This window comes from Mytilus californianus, unplaced genomic scaffold, assembly GCF_021869535.1.
Source record: "Mytilus californianus isolate M0D057914Y unplaced genomic scaffold, xbMytCali1.0.p SCAF_6, whole genome shotgun sequence".
NCBI classification, from domain to species: Eukaryota; Metazoa; Mollusca; class Bivalvia; order Mytilida; family Mytilidae; genus Mytilus; species Mytilus californianus.
Window position 1 is genome coordinate 112,068,857 of NW_026262712.1, and position 25,624 is coordinate 112,094,480.

At 33.2% G+C, this 25,624-nt stretch overlaps 1 protein-coding gene across 1 annotated transcript in view; it reads left to right on the forward strand.

Annotated features, from left to right (window-relative positions):
• LOC127706724 (uncharacterized) overlaps positions 1-10,473 on the forward strand; it is a 74,724-nt gene extending 64,251 nt beyond the window's left edge. The window contains exon 3 of the mRNA XM_052211382.1: positions 8,553-10,473. Within this exon, the coding sequence (XP_052067342.1) occupies positions 8,553-10,421 (1,869 nt within the window). The 3' untranslated portion in view covers positions 10,422-10,473. The remainder of the gene's footprint in view (positions 1-8,552) is intronic.
• Positions 10,474-25,624: the final 15,151 nt, after the last annotated feature.

Here is a 25,624-nt window from a genome sequence, read left to right on the forward strand (position 1 = left end):
GTAAAGAACAAAACCCATACCTTAAAGTAGGATATTAAGTGACCAGTGTGTACAAAATGTGAAATAATTCAAAAGAGTATAAAAAAACCTGATTTAAACTACAACAATAAACGAAAAACAAATATAGTGGATCGATCTGGTGATTGAATAAAAAAATAAAAAAATGTGGTATGATTGTCAATGAAACAACTATTCACCAGTGATGTAAACAAAACTTTTTCATTTCGGCTGATTTTTACAGTTTGTTCTGATGTTGTGGTATATATATATATATATATATATCCCCACTGTTCCAAATAAGGGTAGTGTTGAGCGATCACAACCATGTTAAATCCCGTCATACTTTACATGTGCCTGTCCAAAAACAAGAACCTGTCATGTATTGGCTTTTATTGGTTGCAATGTACCATATTTGTTTTTGATTAATTGGGTTGTACAAATATACAAACACAAAAGTACTGATCATAAGAGTACTCGCAATTACTTAAACATACTTCGCAGTATTTTCTTCCCGATTCAACGCTTTACTCCTTCATTCTAAGGGAAAGGTATCAGGGTAATCGCTGTTTTTTTTTTACTTTGGTTTAAAGTTATTAGAAAAATTTCATCAGTAAATGATTTCTAATCCAGGTAAAAACCATAGAACTAGAAATTGTTTTGTATGGTAAAACTTTAAATGTATGCTGGCTTAGATAGTATGTATAGTTATAGTACAATACAAAGAAAATAATGATAATTTGTGTGATAAAAAATATTCTTTTAAATTTTAATGTATTGTATATATTTGAACAAATAAATGATTATATATAGTAATATATCTCTTTGAAAGTTAATAAGTATTGCTGTGTAACAAACGCAAGGAGGGGAGGGAAGTGGGAGTCAGGAAAACAGGGACAGAGGGGGAAGGGGGGGAGGGAACTGGGAGAAGAGGGTGAGTAAAAAATAGAGATGTGCTGGAAAAGTTTCTTAGACTGATTTTTGTTGGGGAGTAAGTGGAATGAATTGAAATTAGGGAGAAGGAAGTGAGAATCAGTGTCTCCCCTTTCCACCCTCTCAGTAAAAGAGGGACGAAAGATACCAGAGGGACAGTCAAACTCATAGATCGAAAACAAACTGAGAACGCCATGGCCAAAAATTAAAAGACAAACAGACGAATAATAGTACAGACACAACATAGAAAACTAAAGACTAATAAACACCAACCCCACCAAATAACTGACGAAAATATTCACAATGAAAACAATACCATAATTCGGTATACTGCAAGCATTCATTGATACCTATGATAATGAGTATTATTATTTCTTTTAGTCTGTGGTCTTAATTATCTATTATACTGGTATTTAGATTGAAATCTCTAGAAACATATATGTTTATGTGTATGACCCAAGTCAGGAATCTTGCCAGTATTTGTCTTTTGTCATATCTAAATCCTCTATTGTAAGATACCTATAACAGGATAGTCTTCATCAACAGTAACACAACAGATGTGTCTAGTGGAGCATTAACTGCTGCGCCTTCGTGTGATCAGATATCACTGCTAGGAGTAAATCCTTGGAGTATTTTTGTTATTTTACTTATTGAGACAGATTCAGAGAGTGTTGAGACTGTCAAGAATGTGTTGTGACAAATTCGGACACTTTTAAGACTGTAAAGAATGTAATCAGACATATTAAGACGTTGATAAACTGTTAATAAACAAAGTAAAAAAAAATCCGAATAATTTAAGAAAATTAAGACAGTGTTAAGAAAAACCAGGCCAATATTAATACTTTTCAGCATTTTGATTTTAACTGTTAGTTCCTCATTGAAATTCATAGTAAACCGAGCTGAATGCAAAATTCGTTTCTTTAGTGTGTCAATTTATTAATGTATTCAAACTATTTGATTTTAACATGTACTTTCCGTTGATGTTACTGTGCTGTTTTGTTTCATACTTTCTTTGTGGTCACAAATTTTGATAAGTTGAATAAAAATTTTAATCTAAGACTGTTTATTTGTCTTTTTGCAAGTCTAAAATTTGCATACTTTAGAAAACGACCCTTATCTTTTGTCAATACCTTAACAGTTTGAAACGCCAATTTAAAGCTAATTTATAATGAATACCTACAAGCACATTGAACTTCACATTTTCATTATCAGAGACAAGGACGCATATTTTATTATCTGTTTTTTTTTTTTACTTCAAGTACATCTGTACTTTTTCTCTCAACGGTGTTACTAAATAAAGCATACGTTAGCTTATTCTGGTAATAGCAATTCAAGTGATCATTCGAAAGAAGCAAATACAATTGAGAATGGAAATGGGGAATATGTCAAAGAGACCACAACCCGACCAAAGAGCAAAAAACAGCCGAAGTCCACCAATACGTCTTCAACACAACGAGAAAATCCCGCACCCGGAGGCGGGCTTCAGCTGGCCCCTAAATAAAAATGTGTACTAGTTCAGTGAAAATGGACGTCATACTAAACTCCAAAACATATAAATGATTTAAAATTAAAAACATACAAGACTAACAAAGGCCAGAGGCTCCTGACTTGGGACTGGCGCAAAAATGCGGCGGGGTTAAACATGTTTTGTGAGATCTCAACCCTCCCCCTATACCTCAGCCAATGTAGAATAAACAAACACACAGCAATACGCACAGTAAAACTCAGTTTAAAAGAAGTCCGAGTCCGATGTCAGAATAGGTAACAAAAGAAACTAAGCAAAATGACAATGATACATAAATTAACAAAGGACTACTAGTAGTTACTGACATGCCAGCTCCAGACTTCAATTAAACTGATTGACAGATTATGTCTAAATCATATGAAAATCAAGCACAATCCCTCCCGTTAGGGGTTTAGTATCATACCATCATAAAATATATGAGAAGAACATAACCCGTATCATGCCAACAACTGGTTTTAGAACAAATGTGTTTATTTCCGATGCAAAGACCCTATGAGTGAATTAATATTAATACCAAAATATGCCATTTTCAATGACCTGACAACAGTATCGTAACTATATCCCCTCTGAATAAGTGTGTTTAAAGGTTTGATTAGCTTTTGAGTTGAATGCCGACATTGTTTTGCTTTGTAAAGAATATTACCATAAAAGATTGGATGTGAAATACCTGAACGTATAAGATGTCTGCATGTTTATTCATATTTACGAATGATGTCCTTGTATCGATGATAAAATTTAGTAAAATTTTTGACAAATTTGTGATATCGAAAACCCTGGTGTAATAACTTGTCAGTACCACAGAGATTTCGTTCGTTAAAATCAAATACGTTGTAACATAAAGTATGCATTTTAATTATATTTCGTTTATATTTTCTGTTTGCAATATTTACAACTGTACAGCATGTTTACCTGTTGAATATAAAAACAAGAAGATGTAATATAATTGCTCAATCTATTGGACAAAGGGCATGATTTGTAAACAATACTGTACGTGAAGACAAAAACTCACACCTTATAGTTGGATATTAAATGTCCAATATATACAAAATGTGAAATATTTCAACAGACTGACTAAAATCAGTATAGACCCATCGAAACAACATCTGATACAAAAACTTAATAACACTTATTTAACATTTGGACGATATATTGGCTTTCAATAATAACGACTCCAGTATGTACACTAAAGAAATTTATCCTGTTAAACAAACTTTAAATAAAAGTTATACTAACAATGAACACTTTCTTTTTCTGGATCTTGATATCTATATCTTTAACTTATTACTAAAATTTACAATCAAAGAGATGATTATTCATTTCCTATTGTTAATTATCCATTTTTATATGCCCATGGCATCATTTTATGGAATTTATATACCCCAACTCATTCGATTCGCTCGTGTATGTTACAACGTATTTGATTTTAACGAACTATTACACCAGGGTTTTCGATATCACAAATTTGTCAAAATATTACTAAATTTTATCATCGGTACAAGGACGTTATTGGTAAATATAAATGAACGTGCAGACACCTTATACGTTCAGGTATTTCACATCCCATCTGTTATGGTAATATTCTATATAAATCACAAAAATGTCGTCATTCACCTCAAAAGCTAACCAAACCTTTAAACAGACTTTGTATCGATTTAATGAGTTAAGCCATTTTCAACCGATGTTTATAGTTTGTTCTTATATTGTGCTGTAACACCACTGTCACAGGAAATGAGGAGGGTTGAGCGCTCACAAACATGTTTAAACCCGCCACATTCCGTATGTGCCTGTCCCAAGTCAGGAGCCTGTAGTTCAGCGGTTGTCGTTGGTTCATGTCTGTCTTTTCTAAATTGAATTGTTTCATATTTTTCATGTCGAGGCCTTTTATAGTCGACAATACGGTATGTTTTTTTTTTTTCTTATTGTTAAAGGCCGTACGGTTGCCTATAATTGCTTGCATCCATTTGATTTGAACTATGGGGGGATAATTGTCTCATCGGCAATCATACACAGGCAAATTTTGTTCACGTGAATTTTCGTGTTGATCAAGCTTATACTTTAAATTCACATTCACGTGAGTTTAACATGAAAATTTCCACGTGAATCTAATGTGAAATATTCAAGTGAATTTCATGTGAAAATAGAATTGTTTAAGTAAATTAAGATTTTCAATGAAATATATGATACATGTAATACAAGGTATTAGCTGTTGACAAAAGTTTTAACATTAGGTTCATTTTTTCAACTTGGACACCACTAATATTTTTTCTCCTGAAATTCACGTGAAAAATTTAACGTGAAATTCACATATATATCATTCACGTAAATTTAACGTGAATTTCACTTGAAATTAACGCGAAATTGGTGAGAACTTCATGTGAAATTCGTGTGAAATGAGATTCACGTGAAATTCACATGAGTAAAATTTGGCTGTGTACCGTATCTTCTTATTTTTATTTCAATTAGAAGGGATATAGGTACGATACTGTTGTCATGTCATTAAAGATGTAATTTTTTGGATTTAATATTGATTCACTCATAGGGTTGTAGCATCGGAAATAAGCATAATTATTCTAAAACCAGTTGTTGTCATGATACGAGTTATGTTCTTCCATGGCTGAACCATGAAAATGAGGTCAATGACCTAAACTGTTAGACGTAAGGTATCTTCTTCTGTAATATAAAGCTTCATACAATTAGTTTACATCGCCGCTACCGCCGCAGCCACCGCAGCCATATTGTAACACCTCTGTCTTGAATATTGTCGGAGATGAGACAAAAATGGTCTTAGAAGACCAAGTAATTAAAAATTTTTTGAAAGATCATAGTGCACGCCAGATTCACGCTGCTCCTTAACAAAGCGTGTTTACCCTGAGGTCTGCTCAGATCGGCATATCGACTTAGAAGAGAGAAAATATTTTTATTTTGAAGTCATTGCATGGTTGTCTGATTGACCATTATATCGCATTTGAGCATAGCACACATTTGAAGAGGTCAAACAAACCGCACATTAGTGTCAGTCATGATTAAGACAGAAAAGGTAAAATGTTATACAGCAGTTCAATATTAAAGTCAATACAGCGATTTACTCAGAATGATACTTTTCCCAAGATTAAAGAAGTAAAGTATTAAATCAGGGTGGGGATAATGTAATACATGGTTCAGTAACTACGTATACTAACCGATCTTGTGAATTAATATGAAAAGAAAGAAATGTAGTATGATTGCCAATGCAACAAATTAATATACACCAGTGATGTTAAAAAACCAAGAAAATTTTTTTTGGCAAAATTTTTGCAGTTTTTTCATATGTGGTGCTGTAAACATACTGTCCAAGCTTAAGGTAGTGGTGAGCGCTCACAACAATGTTCACCCCTTTATACTTTATAGATGCCTGTCAGGTAGTGGTTGTCATTGGTTGATGTCTACCATATGTATTCTTCGTTTATTGTTGTAGTTTAAATCAATAAAATTTAGAATGAAAACGGGGAATGTGTCAATGAAACATCAAACCGACCAAAAAGCAGAAAACAGCTCAAGACCACCAATGGATCTTCAACACAGCGAGAATCCCGCACCCGGAGGAAGGCTTCAGTTGGCTTCTAAACAAAACTGTGTACTAGTTTATCGAAAATTGGCGTCGCACTAAGCTCCAAAACATATAAATGAACCAAAATTAAAAAAACACATACAAAAAGGCCCGAGGTTCCTTCCTTAGGACAGGTGCTAAAACAGGTTTTGTGGGATCTCAACCCTCCTCTATACCTCTAGCTATTGTAAAATAAACAAACACACAACAATACGTACAGCAAAGTACTGTTTTATTCATAATTATAAATTAACTGTTTACAAAACTTTATATTTTTGAAATACTAAGGCTTTTCTACCTCAGGAATAGATTACCTTAGCTGTATTTGGCAAAACGTTTAGGAATTGTTGGTCCTAAATACTCTTCAACTTCGTACTTTATTTTACCTTTTTAACTTTTTTTTATTCGAGCATCACCAATGAGTCTTTTGTAGACGAAACGCGCGTCTGACGCTAATACAAAATTTCAATCCTGGTATCTATGATGAGTTTATTTAAAGGAGTCCGAGTCCGATATTAGAATAGGTAACAGAAGAAACTATGCAAAATGACAATGATCAACATAAATAAACAAAAGAGTACATGCCGTTACTGATATGCCAGCTCCAGACCTCTATTAAACGGAATGGAAGAGTATGTCTTCGTCATATTAAAATAAAGTACAATCCCTCCTTTGCTTTAATCGGTTTTCCATTAAAGTTCGAATTTTTCTTTTGATCATGGTTCCGTATTTCATTGACTTATGTGTGTTGATTGTCCCCAATACATATTTTATGTTGTGTTTTTTTGCATACAAAATGAATCTCCCCAAGGGTGACTGGGGAATAGAAGTATGGTCACCATTGGTCTTCCTCCGACCGGCAGTAAAACCCTTGCTAAAGTGGGGCGTCCGTTTGGCTGTTCGCGGTGTACAAATTTGCAGCCACGTCCGGTCAGAATGGCGACGTTAAATCCGATGCCTCGTGTAAAGAGAGTGCCACGCTCTTTGCACGTTAAGAACCCTAGCAACAACTCTTTGAGGGGTCCGTAGGTGACCTGTTGCAAGGCTAAATTTCTGTCCCATTCCAATATACCCTAATTTCCCGTGGCGTTCTAAAAAATTTCACCGACCTTAATCCCGGGCGCCCCTCTTACAGAACCTACCTTTTGTATTTATTGTTAATTTGTTTTCGTCCTGAATATGCATGAAATATTTGCCACTGGACGTTAAGCAACCAACAATCAATCAATCATACAAAAGGAATCATATTGTATATTCGTTATTTTATTGTTGATGTAAAACAGTTTTTATAATTGTTTACCCGACTTTTAAATCAATGACTCTATCTAAATCACCTTGCAATAACGTTCGCTAGTATATAACAAGATAAAGATATTAGAAACCAGGCATACAAAATAAGCTGAGGTTACTACATTTATAGATATACACAAGCATATCAAAATAAGATATTTATTATAATTGTTTCCCATAGACCTGTAGAAAGACGGAATTTATTTTGAATGCTCGTAAATTGTTTTTATCTACGTATACACCACATATAGACAACATCAATATTAAAGTAAAACGCATTGATAACACTTTGAAGAAAAACTAGAAGTCTGAAGTTATTGCATTGACAATACTATGTTCTTTACCAAATTGAAAATTACTTAATATTTATATTTAAAAGCATTCAATCAATTACTGAGTCGAAAAAAAACCTCAAACATCGTCTGTAACTCATATCTTTAATATTACTTTAAATGGTGCTTACATAATAAATTGATGGGACATTTCATGAACACATGCCGAAAAGACCTTAATTGAAGCAAATTTCATATGTAAACTAGTTACAACTTCCATCGCTCAAGAAGAACAAAACTTTACTCTTTTCTGTTACTTCTTATGATATGAGTATATATCACATTTTGAAAGAACTTATTCAACCTTGAAGAAAAAAAAGTGCTGAAAGAACAATAACTTTCACATAAATCGCTCAATGATTTGGAAAATCGACGTAACTTCCAATGAAATGAACATTTACCAAATATCTTTTCAATCGATTCCTTAAAGAACCCTGTCCTTTCGGACACAGCAAAAATAGTTGTACATTATTGTAATACAGGAAATTTTTTCAAACATACTCAATGCAACAAACAGTTTCACTGAAAAATTTTTAGAAGCGCAAGCATTTGGAAGTTTCATAAAAAATCAATAATTGGTGCTCCTGATGGCCACGTGTTTAACTTGCATTTTTAAGGCCCTTTATAGATTGCTGTTTGATGTGAGCCAAGGCTCCGTGTTGAAGGCCGTTCTTTTACATATAATGGTTTACTTTTTACAAATTGCATTTTGACTTGCATGGAGAGTTGACACTCATACCACATATTCTTATATCTATTAATTTGCGTGTAGAAAAGCAAGAGCATACAAAATAACAAAAACATGCAATCGGAAACAAAACTGCAGAAAGACAGAAAAGTACAGCTAACAATTGCAATGTATAAACATAATGTTATTTTTGTATTGTAGATGTTACGGCAAATGGTATTCAAGAATTTTATCAATTTTAAAGATTTTCAAAGTTTGGAATTCAAGGATGGTCCACATTTTTTCATTGGTGCTAATTCTTCGGGAAAGTCAAGTACGTTAGAAATTCTAAGAAGATGCATGTCAACTGATATCAACACTTCGATATCTTCATCATATGACGAAACTAGAAATGCCTACGCTTTTTGTAAATTTGATTTACCGTCTGTTACCGATATCAGTAACTTTAAAAACATAAATAAAATTTATTCAGGAGTAATTAAGACACACGAGAATAAGTTCATTAAAATTGTATGCCTTGAACAGAGAGAATCGAAATCGATAGTCATGCATGTCATTTATTACCTCCAAGATGGAAATAATCTTACGATGGTCGATAAAAAAACACTCAATGCTGAAACATCTAAAGAGTTGTCTAATATGTTGATGAACCTTTTATCTGCTAAAACAGAACTAGAACAAACCACTTTGGAGCAAAACTTCCTGGAATACGTTGTCGAGTCCAGGGAGAATCTGTCGTCTATAACGGACGAGGAAATACAAAGATATTGGGCAACGGAAGGTAGAACTGCTGAGGACTTTTTATCGAACTTGTCAACTAATCAGTTCATTAGGGATTTGGAATCAACGTATGTTGCAACAATGCCCATGAGAGCTATTGGTACACTGCAGTGGACTAGAAGCAAGAAAATTACCCTCAAGGAAGAGAATTATCTTGAGGCGTGTAAAAGAGCCGAGATTATAAATGAACTGTTGACATCTGATGAGGTTGACCATGTAAAAGCGGATAGTATATTGAAATTTTTTACTCATCCATTTGAATATAAATTTACGTCAAAATCAAATCCGGATGAAATAAATGTAAAAGAGACAAATTCTTCTGAATTTCATCTCCTGAAAACACCAGAAGGTATTATAGAAGCCAAACAGTTCTCCCTTATCATGGCGCATACAGTTTTCCATACAATTTGCCTAGAGGAACCTGACCGGTGTATGCATCCTCAAATGGTCGAAAGGATGCGAGACATCTTCCAAAGCGAGAGTATACATAGGAACAAAGTAGTGGTTGTAATATCCCACAACCCTTTCCTGATAAACAATATCACGGCAGAAAACACACACGTTTTCTTCCGAAAAAGCACACAAAATTCATCCAAAGTACGCTTCGGTATTTGGCCAATCGACAAAATAAACCGACATATTACTGATGTAGATAATCTAAAGAAATTATTTTTTGCAGTTAAAGTACTTTGTATGGAAGGCTCAACCGATAAAATTGTCATCGAAGGTCTATTTGACTTTGTACTTAAATATTCTGATTACAAACTTGACATGAAACATGATATTGTTAGTCATCAATTGGTAGTCCTAGGTTCTCATACATTCGATTCTCCAGTAAGGCAGTTTTGCAAACAAACAAGTGTGTCTTGTAAATGGGTTTTCGATCGAGATAAATATATTTTTTTGGACCAAACCAACAATCAAAAGGTAGTAAATATAGACAGACAAAGGTATGCTGATGGAGACTACTCCAAATTCCACAACAGACATGTCACAGATTTTCTTGAAGATCCAAATGGACTCAACAAATTGTCAGAACAATTATCTGACAAACAGATTTTCATTTGGAAATTAGGAGATTTAGAGGACACTATCATAGATTCCTTACGCACTATAGCCCCAAGTGATCAAAGTGATATATTTGATGAAAGTCGTCAAAAATTGACCAAAAAGAAAATTAAAAAGAAACTGTCAAGTTTACCAAGAGACAAATTGGCAAAACTCTCAAGGATAATGTTTAATAGTCCGGAGGTAAAACGATTTTTAACATTTTTAACAGAATCACACTGAATCACAATCTGCACGAATGTCTTGATTACTGTAAACAAGAAGTCAAGTTCTTAAGGCGTTGTTTAAATGTGTTACAGAGCTAAGTAGAAATAGACAAAATAAAAATTAAGCCATTATCAATAATTGTAGAGAACGATGAAACCAATTTAGAAGTCATGCTGTGATCCTGACGATATAACTTAAACATCATAAATGTAAATTATTTATTACATTAAATAATTCCTTTACAAATGTTTTATTCGATGTAGCTGTTGTTGGAAGATCTCTTTCTGTTTGCCTTCTGAGGTAGTTCTGACAATTAAAAGTGATCGAAATCACGGACAAATGAAATGGAAGATTTATTTGCATAATTTCAATAATATTCTCACGTATTGTTGTAGACAAAAACAAATTGATAGAACACAATTATATTTATTTTAGAAAGAGAGGCGAAAGATACTAAAGGGATATTTAAAATCATCAGTCGAAAACACACTAACAATGACGTGGCAAAAATAAAAAAAAACAAAAACAAAAACAAAAAGACATACAAGAGTACACAAAACACTACATGAAAACTAAAGACCGAGCAGCACGAACCTCATCACAAACCAGGAGGGAGGGTGATCTCAGGTGCTCCGCAAGGGTAAGCAGATCTTGCTTCACATGTGACACCCGTCGTGTTACTCCTATAAAATATGTTGATAAGTTATATCTAGTGATTAGGCATCACAGAACTGCGGATTGGTAATTGACTCTTATCTAATTACCGTAAGACATTATCAAATTCTTTAAACATCAGTCATGTCAATTTTCTAACCCTGAAACTTGACCAAATGTGAAATATTTTATGACAAAGAATAGACAAGACTGTTAGGGGTTTAAACATTACAGACATTCAAAAATGAAAAGCACAAATACAACATAGAAAACTTAAAGCAAGAGCGAACCCCTTTTAAAGAAAACTATGGGTGATCTCAGTTGCTACTAAAGGGTAAGTAGAAAGTAGATATTGATCCACTTGTGTCATCCGTCATGTTGCTCATGAAGGTAATAACCTGGTGATAAGTCTAATTCGGTCTGTCACATTTGAAGAAAAGAAGACGGGATTGTGTTTAACACGATTGGAACATATCCGTCGTCGTCTGTGAAACAGATATTCTATAACGGTCAACCAACTCGTGATGGCGTCCGTAAAAGAGAGGCAAAAGATACCAAAGGGACATTCAAACTCATAAGTCGAACATAAACTGACAACGCCATGCCTAAAAAAGAAAAGACCAGAAGACACACAATAGTACACACAACACAATATAGAAAACTATAGACTGAGCCACAATAACCCCACCAAAAATTGGGGGTGATCTCAGGTGCTCCAATAGTGTAAGTAGATCCTGTTCTACATGTGGCATCCGTCGTGTAACATTTTCGAAGGAATGATTCAAACTTCACCACTTGGAACTCTTAGTTCAACAGCTTCTTTGTGAGCATGCAGCAACCCTCTTTTAAGGAAATCTCAGTAGGAAATGCAAGCTCTGGAATATCGTGTCAACTTTGAGAAATATACTCCATACGTAAGTGCTGTTGGAACGTTGCTACCACTATTGGGATGTTGGAATCATATCTTTTGTCGTAAAGTTTGTTTCTCAACCGACAAAAATTGACAGATGTAAGTCTTGACTGTATCTGCAAGTACGATGGGAAAGATGCGTTCATAGTCACCAAACTTTAAATTATTTAATAAAAGAACATCATCTATATAGCGGAACGTGAAGTAAAAGGATAATGCTAGCCTCTTTTCATTCTTCCTAAGAAGCTCCTGTATAAAGTCAGCAACGTATAAATAACGGAAACAAGTCGACAAGAAGAGGAACATAGTTGTTTCCCAGGGGAATGCCGATTGTTTTGATAATTTTATTTGAATCAGAATGATTTTTTACAAATGTATCTCTCCCGAAGACAATATACTTGTATCGACGTTGACCATTCTTTTTTACGAAACAAAGCAGGACCAACTCCTTCAATTTGTCTTTTAGTTTGGAATAGAAAATACTTGTGTAAAGTGTAGAATAGTCAAATGCTTTAATACTATTATAAGATGAAAGAGTCTTAGATTGTATGTATTCTAAAATATCTTTGGATTTTTTTTTTAAGTACCCACATCTGATTCACACCACCTCTAGAATAGGTAGTTTCACAATAACTTTGAAGCACGCTTTTGATTGCTGATAAAATTAATGTTAATAATTTAGAAAGAAGTTTCGTGGAACACTGGGAAGACCCAGCAATATAACGTTGTGTGTAAGGCTACTTGTGTAGTTTAGGTATCCAATACAGTAAAGAAAGATGCATTTCTTAATCTTTGGTTGATATTCCAAAGGAACATAGAAAAGACCAATGGTTATTCAGGATCTCCTCCTTGGTAGGTGTCTTGGGGGTATGTGTTGAGTTTCCAAGTGAATTGCCGATTCCTAATTCATTTATCAAGCAGTTTATGTAATATGATTTACACACAAAAACAATGCTGTTTGGGGCTTTATCTGCAAGGACAATAACATATTTGTCATGGAGGTAGGACAAGTGTTTTGCAACATTTGGGTCTTTACAGATTGATGTAGCATGGGTATTCATAGACACATTCCATTTTTTATTCTGATTTGTATCAACGACCTCACAGCTTTAAACCATTCTAACAGAGTATCTACGTCTTCCTTCTCGCGTTTAACCCATTGCCTGGCATAATACTTGACTGAATCCATCAGTATTTTGAAGTTGTATTTCCAATTGTTGGATTTAGGCTCATGATAAGTCGGGCCTTTGATAACACATTTCGTAGAAATTATATATATGAATGGGACACTCGCACAGGTGCACAGGTGCAAGCAGGAGGTTTAGACTTGAAGTCGTCAATATTGAGATCCTACAACACATGTTTGTGATTGATAAATTGGTTTGCTATAGGTATAGGAAATAATAGTTACAGACTAATCTTTAAAATAGCCTTAATAGGGTGGCATTTTCGAATGAACTGATTTATGATGACGGATATTGCCCAAGTTGATGGCATCGAGACTTTTGTTGCCAAAGGAAAGTATTTGAAAGGATTTTTTTCCTTTTCATCTTTTCCGATGCGAACTGGTTTTCTAAAGTCCGTGGCTGGCAATATCCGAGATGATGACTGTAAAAAGTAAAATAACAAAAATATCGAACTCCAAGGAAAATTCAAAACCGAAAGTCCCTTATCAAATAGGAAAATCAAAAGCTCAAACACATCAAACGAATGGAAAACAACTGTCATATTGCTGACTTGGTACAGGCATTTCCTTATGTAGAAAATGGCGGATTAAACCTGGTTTTATAGCTAGCTAAACCTCTCACTTGTATGGCAGTCGCATAAAATTCAATTATAGTGACAACAATGTGTGAGCAAAACAAATAGACATAATAGGTCAAAATGTCAAAAATTGGGGTACAGCAGTCAACATCGTGTTATTCTCTTAATCTCTATAAAACAAATATCTATGTGAAGAAAGAAATATAAAATGGCATACAGACACTTTATACACATAAGCAAATATGAAAGACAAGAATACACAAAAATGACCATAGAACAATAACACAATGGCGGGATGTATAAATACCGAGCCACGCCAAAAGGATATTACCAAAAAATGGATTAAACTGTTTGTATTTGTTTGAATGATGGTTTGTACATGTAACAGTGGTTTCCAAACATAAGTTGCATAGAAGATGAAGTTATGAAATGTGTATTGTTTGCACCTGTCCTAAGTCAGGAACCTGTTTCAGTGGTTGTCGTTTGTTGATGTGGTTCTTAAGTGTTTCTCGTTTCTCGTTTTTTATATATATATTAGACCTTTTGTTTTCCTGTTTGAATTGTTTTACACTAGTCATTTTGGGGCCTTTTATAGCTTGCTGTTCGTTGTGAGCCAAGGCTCCGTGTTGAAGGCCGTACTTTGACCTATAATTGTTGACTAGTACTTTTTACACATTGTGACTTGGATTGAGATTTGTCTCATTGGCACTCATACCACATCTTCTTATTTCTATTGAATAAAGCTTCGTGCGAATGTGATGAATACCTAACGACTTCTATATCAATGGCTGCAGGTCATTAATAGAGACATCATGGAGAGTAGGAGATGTATAATGACGATGGATACGACTGCGTCTACGTCGAGGAGTAGAGTTGATAATGTTCATCACATTCACCGATCGAGCTACAGGAGGGATTAGATAGAATACCTATACCATCAATATTGTCATTGCAACCATTTGGTGTTGCTGTTCTCAATTGTCAAAGGTGTTCCAAAATGAGAATAGTTAGTCCTGTGGTATATTTTGCAATGATGCGTTGCATAGAAAGGATTTAATGATCAGGCTGATTAAAATCCTGGTAAACAATGTCGCTTGCATTGTTGTTGATGTCTGATCTATGGCCGCACATACGTTTATTAAGCCTTCTTTTCGTATCCCCGACATATATCAATCCGCAAAGGTTACACATTAATCCGTAGACTTTATTTGTTGATTTACAATTAAGATCATCGTAGCTTCTGCTAAAGTAATGTGACAATAATTTGGACCCAGCAGCCAAATCTGTGTAAACATAAATCACAGACATACAACACAACTGACTAACAAATTCAAACAAACATACAAATCAATCTAACAAAGACACCAACAAAAAAGGTATAGTAGATAGTAAAATTGACGTTGACAATGACGTGAATAAAAAGTTTTGTCGTTGATAGTACATATCGTTTATAGTATACACTTTCTCGATAAAGTAAAAATTAAGTAGATATACATACAAATGTAAAAGAATTTCAGTAAATTTGGTGAATAGTAATTTGACAGCTAATGCCCTTTTAAGTTTACAGTTTTCAAATAGAAGAAATAACCAAATAAAAGTTAACCTAAAAAATTCATCCTTGTTATTCCTCAATATACAACCTTTGACCAGTTAACAATTCAAAATATCCATGTTTTTTCTGAATTTAAGAGTAAATTGTTGCTTTTTGGAGGTATAATTTCTATGTTTAAACATATGCAATTTTGTTATCTCCTTTTAGGATACTTGATTGATTTTTGATTAAAATCATATGACACTGAAGATGAATGGTTGTAGGATGGCAAAGGGTAATTATTGATCCATATTCTTATTATATAGATTTTATTCTATTTCCAAAAGATGTCTCAATTCTGATGCAAATTCTTTTGATATTTCAATTTCATAATGGACATTGATTTTTTAAATTTTCTTTTTCTGAACACTTTTCAATTAATGATTTTGATATGGATGGATAGAGGTATCTCCAAAGGAAGGTGCAGTATATTATTTATGGAAGTGTGACTTAATAGTTTCCATAAAGAGGTATTGCAAATACACGTTTCAACAACAATAAAACATAAATTGACTGATTTTTTGTATTTCAATTGGTGTTCATTCTTCATTTGAATTGAATAATATAGGTACAAACACCTTATACTGTTTTAAAATAGCAATATAAAAATGTATTAGAATTACAGAACTCCAAGGTAAATTCAAAAAGGGTTGATATATTTGTAGATCATGTCTTGCTGATTCTTTTTGCTATTTCAAGTTTCTCTCTAATAAAGTTTTCAAGATAAAATGAAAATTGAAATATAATTGGTAAGTATGTCATTTAAGGACAATAACTCCTATAAAAATTATAGGACGACGGCGACAAAGGACGGCGACAATGACGGATAACGACGGCCGATGATGAATGACAACCTACGACGATGTCGGACAACGACGACGGACGCCAAGTGATGAAAAAAGCTCATTTGGCTATGTGGGTCATTTGACCTTAAAATCAGTAAATCAAAATTGTATTTATTAAATATCATCTGTTTGACCGGATGCTTCAAAGACAAAAGTTAATATGTAAACGATGTCAAATGTCATAGGAATAAGCTTGTTCGTGTTGTTGTGCAAAGAGGGATAATGAAAGATTTTCATTGTTTTTTTGTTGTTGTTGCTTTTCTGATAAAAATATAAATTGTTTTCTCTCATCTTTGTATAGGTACGAAAATTACTCTTTCTGACTAAATACGAGCTTTAGCGAGTACTTATCACGAAGAAAGGTATTATCATTTTCTTACAAATTTGGAATATTGTAAAGTGCTCAAGGCTTAAAAGAATTCTTGATTGGTTAAATAAACTGTATTCTTCTTGATTTTCATATAATGAAGACATAATCTTTCAATCAGTTTAATTGATGTCTGGAGCTGGCATATCAATAACTGCTATTAGTCCTTTGTTAATTTATGTATCATTGTCATTTTGCTTAGTTTCTTCGGTTACCTTATCTGACATCTGACTCGGACTTCTTTTAAACTGAGTTTTACTGTGCGTACAGTTCATTTATATGTTTCCGAGTTTAGTGTTTAGTTTCAATTTTCACCGAACTAGTACACATTTGTGTTTAGGGGCCAGCTGAATCCCACCTTCGGGTGTGGGATTTTCTCGCTGTGTTGAAGACCCATTGGTGGCCTTGGGCTGTTTTCTGCTCTTTGGTCAAATGGTTGTCTCTTTGACATATTCCCCACTTCCATTCTCAACTCTATTCTTGTATTTTCAAGCGATAAGCTTGACATTTCGTTTTAAAAACATTTACGCTTTTACTTTTTTTCAAAGTAAACGAAATTCCACCATTTTATTTTGGGAAGATGGGATAAATGCGTAGTTATCAACAATTGAACAACTTGAAAGTAGTTCAGATAAATATTCAGGTGCTAAATAACCAATTCACAAATATATCAACACTGCCATATAATATTCTATTACAAATGGTAAGCCATTCCAACCCTTTAAACCTAACTGATGAAAAGATACCAAAACCAGCATTCAAAACGATTCTTGAAGAAAATGTGATTTAAGTGAGCCTATAAGATGCAGTCTGCTTACAATCACTGCACAAAGTTTGTCAATTTGATTTTCCCACACAAGAGATTGATCAATCTGGATTTCTAGGCAGTTTTTTTTTTATATTATGAACTACGTCTATTATATGTTCAACATCAAATTTGATATTTGATTATGTTTCATTTTGTCTATAAGAACGAATTAGCATGACCTTAGTTACAATCAATGAACAATGTATCATAAAAAGATACAAACACATGTAAGAAAAAACAAAAAAGTAATGGAAATCACAAATTAAATCACTAGTATGTTATCACAAGATGTGTCATAAGGCACGACTTTTAATCTTCCTTTGTTTACGTGGATGTGGGGTAATGGGTTTTCTTTAAGAAACAATGATTAATTCTTTAAAATTCAGAAAGGAATGAATGAAATACATGTTTTCCACTGACAAGTAGTGGCAAAATAAATACGACATTTTCAGTATTCCTGTCCCTGTATTGATTGCAAAAAAAGTATGTTTATGAATAAGGTCGAACAAATTGTCCGTCCCACGAAAAAAGGTAATCCCATACCCCGCCCACACTCACACATAGAATGAATGGTCGCTGTCTTGTTGCCCCACATCTAATGAGTCATAAATAAAAGTTGAGAGTCATGTGTTATACATCATTGATGACAGAAACCAAAACAACACAATAACCATAGTTATAGTTGAAGACTGTATTTTTTTTTTATATCTGTCTGAAGTTTGGTTGCTCGCTCATGAATTTATTCCACATATCTTGTTTATTTATATTTAATTCACGATTATTTCATATGGCAATGATACAAACAGAATCAAGCTCATGTTTATGAGCTTATGAAGACTTCTCCTATATAAACTTTGTTTTGTAACATACAAACAAAAAGGTAAAAAAATCTAAATTTGTTTTCAGTTACTATTTCTTGCTCATGAAGAAACTTTTATCTATCTTTTCTGACAATCCATGAAGGCTTGAAAACTTATGGATGTCTACAAAATGTAACCCCTAACCTTATGTGAATATACATGCAAAACCTAAACTCTATCTACCAGTACCACACGGACATTTTTTAAAAAATGTTTACAAATGTTGCTTCAAAGGTTATCTCTAAATATTATAAAAATGCTTTTATCAATATTTTATAATATTTTTTCTTATATACTTAGTAGTAAATACAGGTAAATTGTATGTGTAATACAATTGATGACAATAGTGCTGTATCAGCCATCCGTGATGATATCGATAACAGTCACGGTTGCAAAGGCTATATCAAACTCCTAATATGTATGACGTCACGTAATCGATATCAGTCACGGTTACAAAAGCTTTATCAATCCCCTAATATGTATTACGTCATGTCTCGTGAAAAATACATAAGAGAGATTAGTTGTACTTGAGGTACATGTGAGGTACATGTACATAAAGTGCATATTATACGGCCTTTTCAATATCACAAACAGTATCAACCCTCAACAAATATAATCCCTCAAGCAGAGCTCTTGGGATTATATTTGTGTTTTGGGTTGATACAGGTGTGATATTGAAAAAGCCATATGCTATTCTCTATATAAAGTTTTCACAAAGTTATTGATATCTAAATACACGTTAATCCCATACACTGTCTACATGATAAATGTCATTAAGTCTATTCATTAGTATAATACGGAACAATAAATATCAATTTACAAAATGTTGATCCAGATCCTATTCGTGATCACGAAGAATCAAGTTCAATTTTCTAAAATTTCAACAAAGTTTAACAATTTTTGATATTTAAACCTTCTACTGAATGTACATTTTAACTGCAAACATTTCTCAGTTCATTTATAAGTGAAATAAGGATAAATAAAACATTTGTTGTTTAAATTTTGCTATTGAAACAGTCTTTTGAACATGGATAATTTAATTTGTGTAAATCCTATGAAAGTGTGACATATTTGTTGATGTTAATAAAAATTTAACCACAGACTGTACCTAAATGTTGACGACGGCGACGACAACAGAATATATGAAAACTATGTCCCGCTTCCGCGACTTTGGTCGCTGAGAGACAAAAACATATGTATTTTTTCTGTACAAATTGTCTTTATTCATTGATGCAACATAACAACCATAATTGAGTAAACTTTTCAAATGAATTTCGGAACATGTAAGACTCAAATAAATGCATTTGCAAATGAAAGTACTAGTAGTACATTTTGACAGAAATTCCAAATCAAAAGCCAACTGTTTTTCAGCATGAACCTGAAAGCAAAATGTACAACAGTTAGACAGTAATAAGTTACAAAATTACAAAAAAGACATCTAGAGGTAGCTTACGTCTAAGCCTTTAATAGCTCACAATATGGTATGTGTTTTGCTCATTGAAGCCTTGGTGGCCTGTGGTTTTTCAAATCCACATCAATTTGGTTTCCAATGGAAAGTTGTCTCATTGAAAATCATACCACATCTCCTTTTTACATTATACAAAATACTAATGGTTATGCAATATGTGCAGCGTTTATTCATTCTGATTTCATATGTGTGCAAAACTAGAGTGTATGTAATAACCTTCATTAACACTTGACAAATGCAAAGTTTGGAATTTATCATTTAAACCATAGAGGATACAGACACACTAGCTACTGAGAGGATGGGACCTCGTCGTCTGATAGCCAAAAGTACCGACCTTGTGAAAATAAAATCTTCCTTTATCAAATAGCAAAATCAAAAGCACAAACACATCAAACGAATGGAAAACATCTGTCATAATTCTGATTGGTACTGGCATTTCCTTCAGTAGAAAATATTGTGGATTAAACCTGGTTTTTATAGCCAGCTAAACCTCATACTTGTATGACAGTCACATAGAATTCTATTGTATTGACAACAATATAATAACCAGAAAAATATTTTATTTAAATTCTAAAATCAATGAAGGTTTTCTTCACAAAAAGATGGCAGGTAAACTCGTCATAGATACCAGGATGACAATTGTGAGCGTCAGACGTGCGTTTAGTCTACAAATATTGATTTGTAACAACATATTTTATGTCAAACAATCTAAATATTATATCTTTCGCCTCTCTTTTATATGAAATACGAAAGTAAACATTTAATTGAGTGGTTGTCATTTTTCGCTTAATATCTTATTTGTTATCATTATTGTTTTGTACAGTTTGTTCTTGTGTTGTGCTGTTGCACCACTGTCCCATTTACATGTAAGAGATAGGGTGGGTTGGTGCCCGTTCACCTTATTAACCCCGCCACATTTTGTATATGCCTGTCCAAAGACAGAAGCAAGTTCTCCGGAGGTTGTCTTTGTTACTTTATATCATATTTATTGTTTGTTGTTTGTTTGTTGTTTTTGTACATAAACTGATTTTCTCTTTTGGATTAATTTACTTTTTGTGATTCCCGGCCTTTAAAACCTTGCTAAGCGGTATGGTTTTTGCCCATTGTTGAAGGCCGCACCGCGATCTATAGTTGCGGACAACTCCTTTTGTTATATGTACAAACTGCCAGCTTATTCCAGAGTGCGACCCTACTGTACCTTAATGCATGTTAGCAAAATTTAGTTGATTTCGTATTGTTGTTATTTCTTGAAGATATAAAGAAAATACCTACAGCCATAGTTCTTAACAATCTTATTTTGTGTAAACCGGAAGTAGCTTATTATCTCCCTTATTTGAACGAAAAGTATATAGAAACCACATATTTTCGGAATCAATGGAAAGTAAGCTATCTTATGAGACCAAAAATTACATTTTATTAACCGGACGTAGCAAATTATCTCACATTTTGAAGTCAAACGTTTATAAAAACCAAATATTTTTTTAATCAGTGGGAAGAAACCTGTGATTGGACGCCAATAGTAACTTTGGGTAAACCGGAAGTAGCTTTTAATCAATTATTTAGAAATTTAATGTGGAAAGAATTTCAATTGCTCTCTGAACAATTGGTTTTTAATTATTGTTATTATTATTAAGTCTTTCCACTTTTCTGTGGAAAGACATATTGTATTTGTTCTGATTATTAGGTCTTTCCACTTTTCTGTGGAAAGACCTATTGATATTGTTCTGATTATTATTTTTTTTTTCTCCACCACTTTTAATTCTTGCGAGAAGACTTTGTTTAGCAGGATGTCGCGTAGATATTTGGTATATGATATCAAACAGTTTATACGCTTTTCAAACTCACACCGTTTAACCGAACACTTGTCCTTGTAAAAGTTATCTCCCCAAACACTGTTTTACTTGTTATCTCTTCTTCTTCGCAACCGTAAAAGAAACCAGAAAATTTATTTTTCCAAATTGCAAGTTTAATCCTCAGGATGTCGAAATTTTTTTTGACCGAAGCGATCCAGAGAAGAAAATGAGGTCATGGTCAAAGGTGAAGGTCATGTTTTGAATTTGAATTTTGGCGTATTATACCTTCTCATCAGAAGACATAAAAGGCATAGACGAAATATTTTTACTAAATTGTTATATACCATGTGGCGCCACACATATACTTTGGTTGAAAGGGTATGTTGATATTTAATAGGAGTTTTCTCCCCTTTTATATTTAAAATTAGCTACTGTATATGGTGATATAATTCAATAACCATATATATAAGAGACCTGGGGTCTTTTGATTTAAGGTCCTTGATTTATGATCTTGAAATTTAGGTCAAGGTCAAATGTAAATTTGACGTTCTAGATTTTGACCTTGTTAGAAATTCATATTTATACATGATCAACGCTATGGGTTCTTGCATTAGGTTGGTAGATATATGACCTTGGAAAGGTCACCTGGAAATGACCTTTTGTAAACCGGAAGTAGCCATTTCCTGCACTGATTTCATTTAAAAGTGCCTTGAATAATATATTTTTGGAATCAGTATAAAGTAAACTATCAGATGATTCCGGATGTGATTTTTTTTAAACCGGAAGTGGCAATTGATCTTCCTTATTTCAAGCAAAAGTATATAGAAACCTAACCTGAATAATTAAGTCCCTCCCCGTAATCGATCTCTCCTACTTGCGAGGGCCTGAATTCCTAACACAATAAAAACTTTTCACGCATCCTTGATTGTGATTGGTGATTGGTGCCCTGTAGTAGAGGTGACCAATCAGCAATTCTCTCAATTTTATCGAGATAGGTAAATCCCTAGCTAATTACGAATGATTGTTGAAGATTTTTCATTGTCTATGCATTCAGGCGTTAATGAAGTAATCATAGATCAGCGGAATATAAATACTGAATTATTCGGGTTAATAGTAACCATATATTTTAGGAATCATATGAGACCGGAAGTGTCATTTTCTAAACCGGAAGTAACAAATTATCTCCCTTATTTCAGACAAAATTATTTAGAAACCATATATTTTTTGAATCAGTATGAAGAAATCTATAATTAGATACCAATAGTTACTTTGAGTAAATCACAGGTAGCTTCTTATAAATTATTTAGAAATTTCAATGTGGAAAGACCTTCAAATTTTCTCTGAACAATTGGTTTTTAAGTATTATCATTTTTTCTTCCGCCAAATGTATTTGTTGTGCTGTTTTTTTTTGTTTTTTTTTTCAGGATATCGTTAATATATTTGGTATATGATATCAAACAGTTAATGCGCTTTTGAAACTGACACCGCTTAACCAAACACTTTTCTTTGTAAGAGTTACAGTCCCTTGTTACGACTACTTCTTTGCAATCGTAAAAGAAACTGACAATTTTTTTTTCCAAATTGCTCGTTATATCCTCAGGATAATTAGAGAAATGTTTACCGAAGCGATCCAAATACTCTATATGAGAGGTATTTCCCTTAATTATTATTTGAAATTTGTGAAAATGTATATATAAATGGTAAACCATAAGTGAAAGAGACCTAGGGTCTTTTGATTTAAGGTCCAGGGTGCACCAAAAAGAAAATAAGGTCAAGGTCAAAGGTCAAATTTAAATTTTGATTTTGACTTTTTATAGCTCTTCATCAGAAACCATATAAGATATCGACAAAATATTTTTACTAAATTGTTAGTTACGACATGTCGCAACAAATATACTTTGGTTAAAAGGGTACTTTGACATTAATAGGAGTTTCTCCCCTCTTCGATTTAAAATAAGTTGTACGGTGCTGTAACTCATTAACCACATATAGTAGAGACATAGGATCTTTTGATTTAAGGTCCATGCTTTATGCCCTTGAAATGTAGGTCAAGGTCAAAGGTAAAATGGAAGTTCTAGATTTTGAACCTTGTTATAAATTCATATTTATACATGATAAAGCTATGGTGTTTATTTCATTAGGTTTGTAAATATATGACCTTGAAAAACTCAGCTGGAAGTGACCTCTGGTAAACCAGAAGTAGCCATTTCTTGCACTGATTTCATTTGAAATTACTTCGAACCATTTTTTTTAGAATCAGTGTGAAGATACCTATTAGATGGTACCGGAAGTGGTAATTTATCTCCCTTATTTCGAAAAAAAATTAAAGAAACAGTATATTTTTTGGAATCAGTGTGACTGAAACTATCATATGAGACCGAAAGAGACATTTTCTAAACCGGAAATAGCAAATTATCTCCCTTATTTCAGACAAAACTATATAAAACCATATATTTTTCGAATCAGTGTGAAGAAACCTATGATTGGACACCAAAAGTAACTTTGCGAAAACCGCAGTTAACTTCATTTCAATTATTTAGAAATTTAATGTGGAAAGACCTTGAAAAGAACAATTGTTTTTTTTTTTTATTCTGCCAAATTTGTTTCGCAATATGTCGCTTAGATATTTTTTACATTGTATCGTTCAGTTAACGTGCTTTTGAATTGGACCCTGCTTAACCGAACAATTTTCTTTGTAAGAGTTATCTCCCCATACACAGTTTAACTTGTGTGTGCATCTCTTCCGTAACCAAAAAAGATATTGACAAAATTCTTTTTCTTGATTATTCGTTATATCCAAATTAAACTGTTGGTCAATATATTGTGAAGCGATCCGGAGACATTTTACAGGAGTAATCTACTCGTCACTATTTAATTTTATCGGTATTTCAGTGTCACTCATGAACCGTAAGCCCTAATGACCTAAGATCTTTTGATTTGAGATCCTTGAGTCATAACTTGGAAAATCAGGTCAAGGACAAAGGTCAAGGTCATATACTAAATTTGTGTGTGTTTGCATCTAACTTATGCTGTAATAGCTAGATATAAAAGAACTGATGCTAAATATTTGGGTTGTTGAGACGAAGAAATGGTATATTCAGTCCGAAGCGATCTGAGGATATCTTATAGGAGTTATTGCCCTTAAAATGTTAAAATTTAAAGTCAATCGAATATAACTTCATTCTGTTACATGATAAAGCCGTAGTGTCTTTTGCAAAGGGTTGGGCGACAGACGACCTCGAAAATTATCAACCGGAAGTGACCTCGTGCAAACCGAAAATAGCTATATTTTTACCAACTCAAGGGAATAATACTTAGAAATTATAAATATTTAGAATCAGCATACAATAACCTTTTAATGACATCGGAAGTCGCCTTCTTTAAACCGGAAGAAGCTATTTATCTCCCTTTTTTGCAAGAAAAGTATATAGAAACCATATATTTTCTGAAACAGTGGAAAGTAAGCTATCTTATGATATTTTCCTAGCAAATGTAGCTTATTATCTCTATATTTAAGGCAAAAGTACAAAAAAAAACCAATATTTTTGAATCAGTACAAAGAAAACTATCATATGAGACCGGAAATGACATTTTCTTAACCTGAAGTAGCAAATTATCAGCTATATGTATGTCAAAAGTATATAGAAACCATATACTTTTTAAATTAGTATGAAGAAACCTATGATTGGATGCCAATAGTAACTTTGAGTAAACCGGAAGTATATTCTAATCCATTATTAAGAAATGTAATGTGGAAAGACCTTCAATTGTTCTCTGAACAACCGGTTTAAATTATTAATTTTTTTCTTCTTCCACCAAATTTTTTTTTTTGCGTGTAATTTTTGTTTCGAAACATGTCGAAAAATAGAGCACAGGCGTCGACAAGCTCGATATTCAAGTCAAATTTGTAAAATGTTCTAACAAACAATTAATGATCTATTCTAAATTGATAACCTTTGACAATGTTTTTACACAAAGAAATATACATTTATGTAGATGTCATCTAAATATTTACGAAATCTACAAACAAGCAAAAAAATTGCACTATAAAAACAGTCAGAATGTAATCCAAAGAAGCACATCTGATGTATCAATTTTATTTGGATCAAAAAACGTGTATTCTGCCCCCGACACATATTTGATTCACCACTACTATCA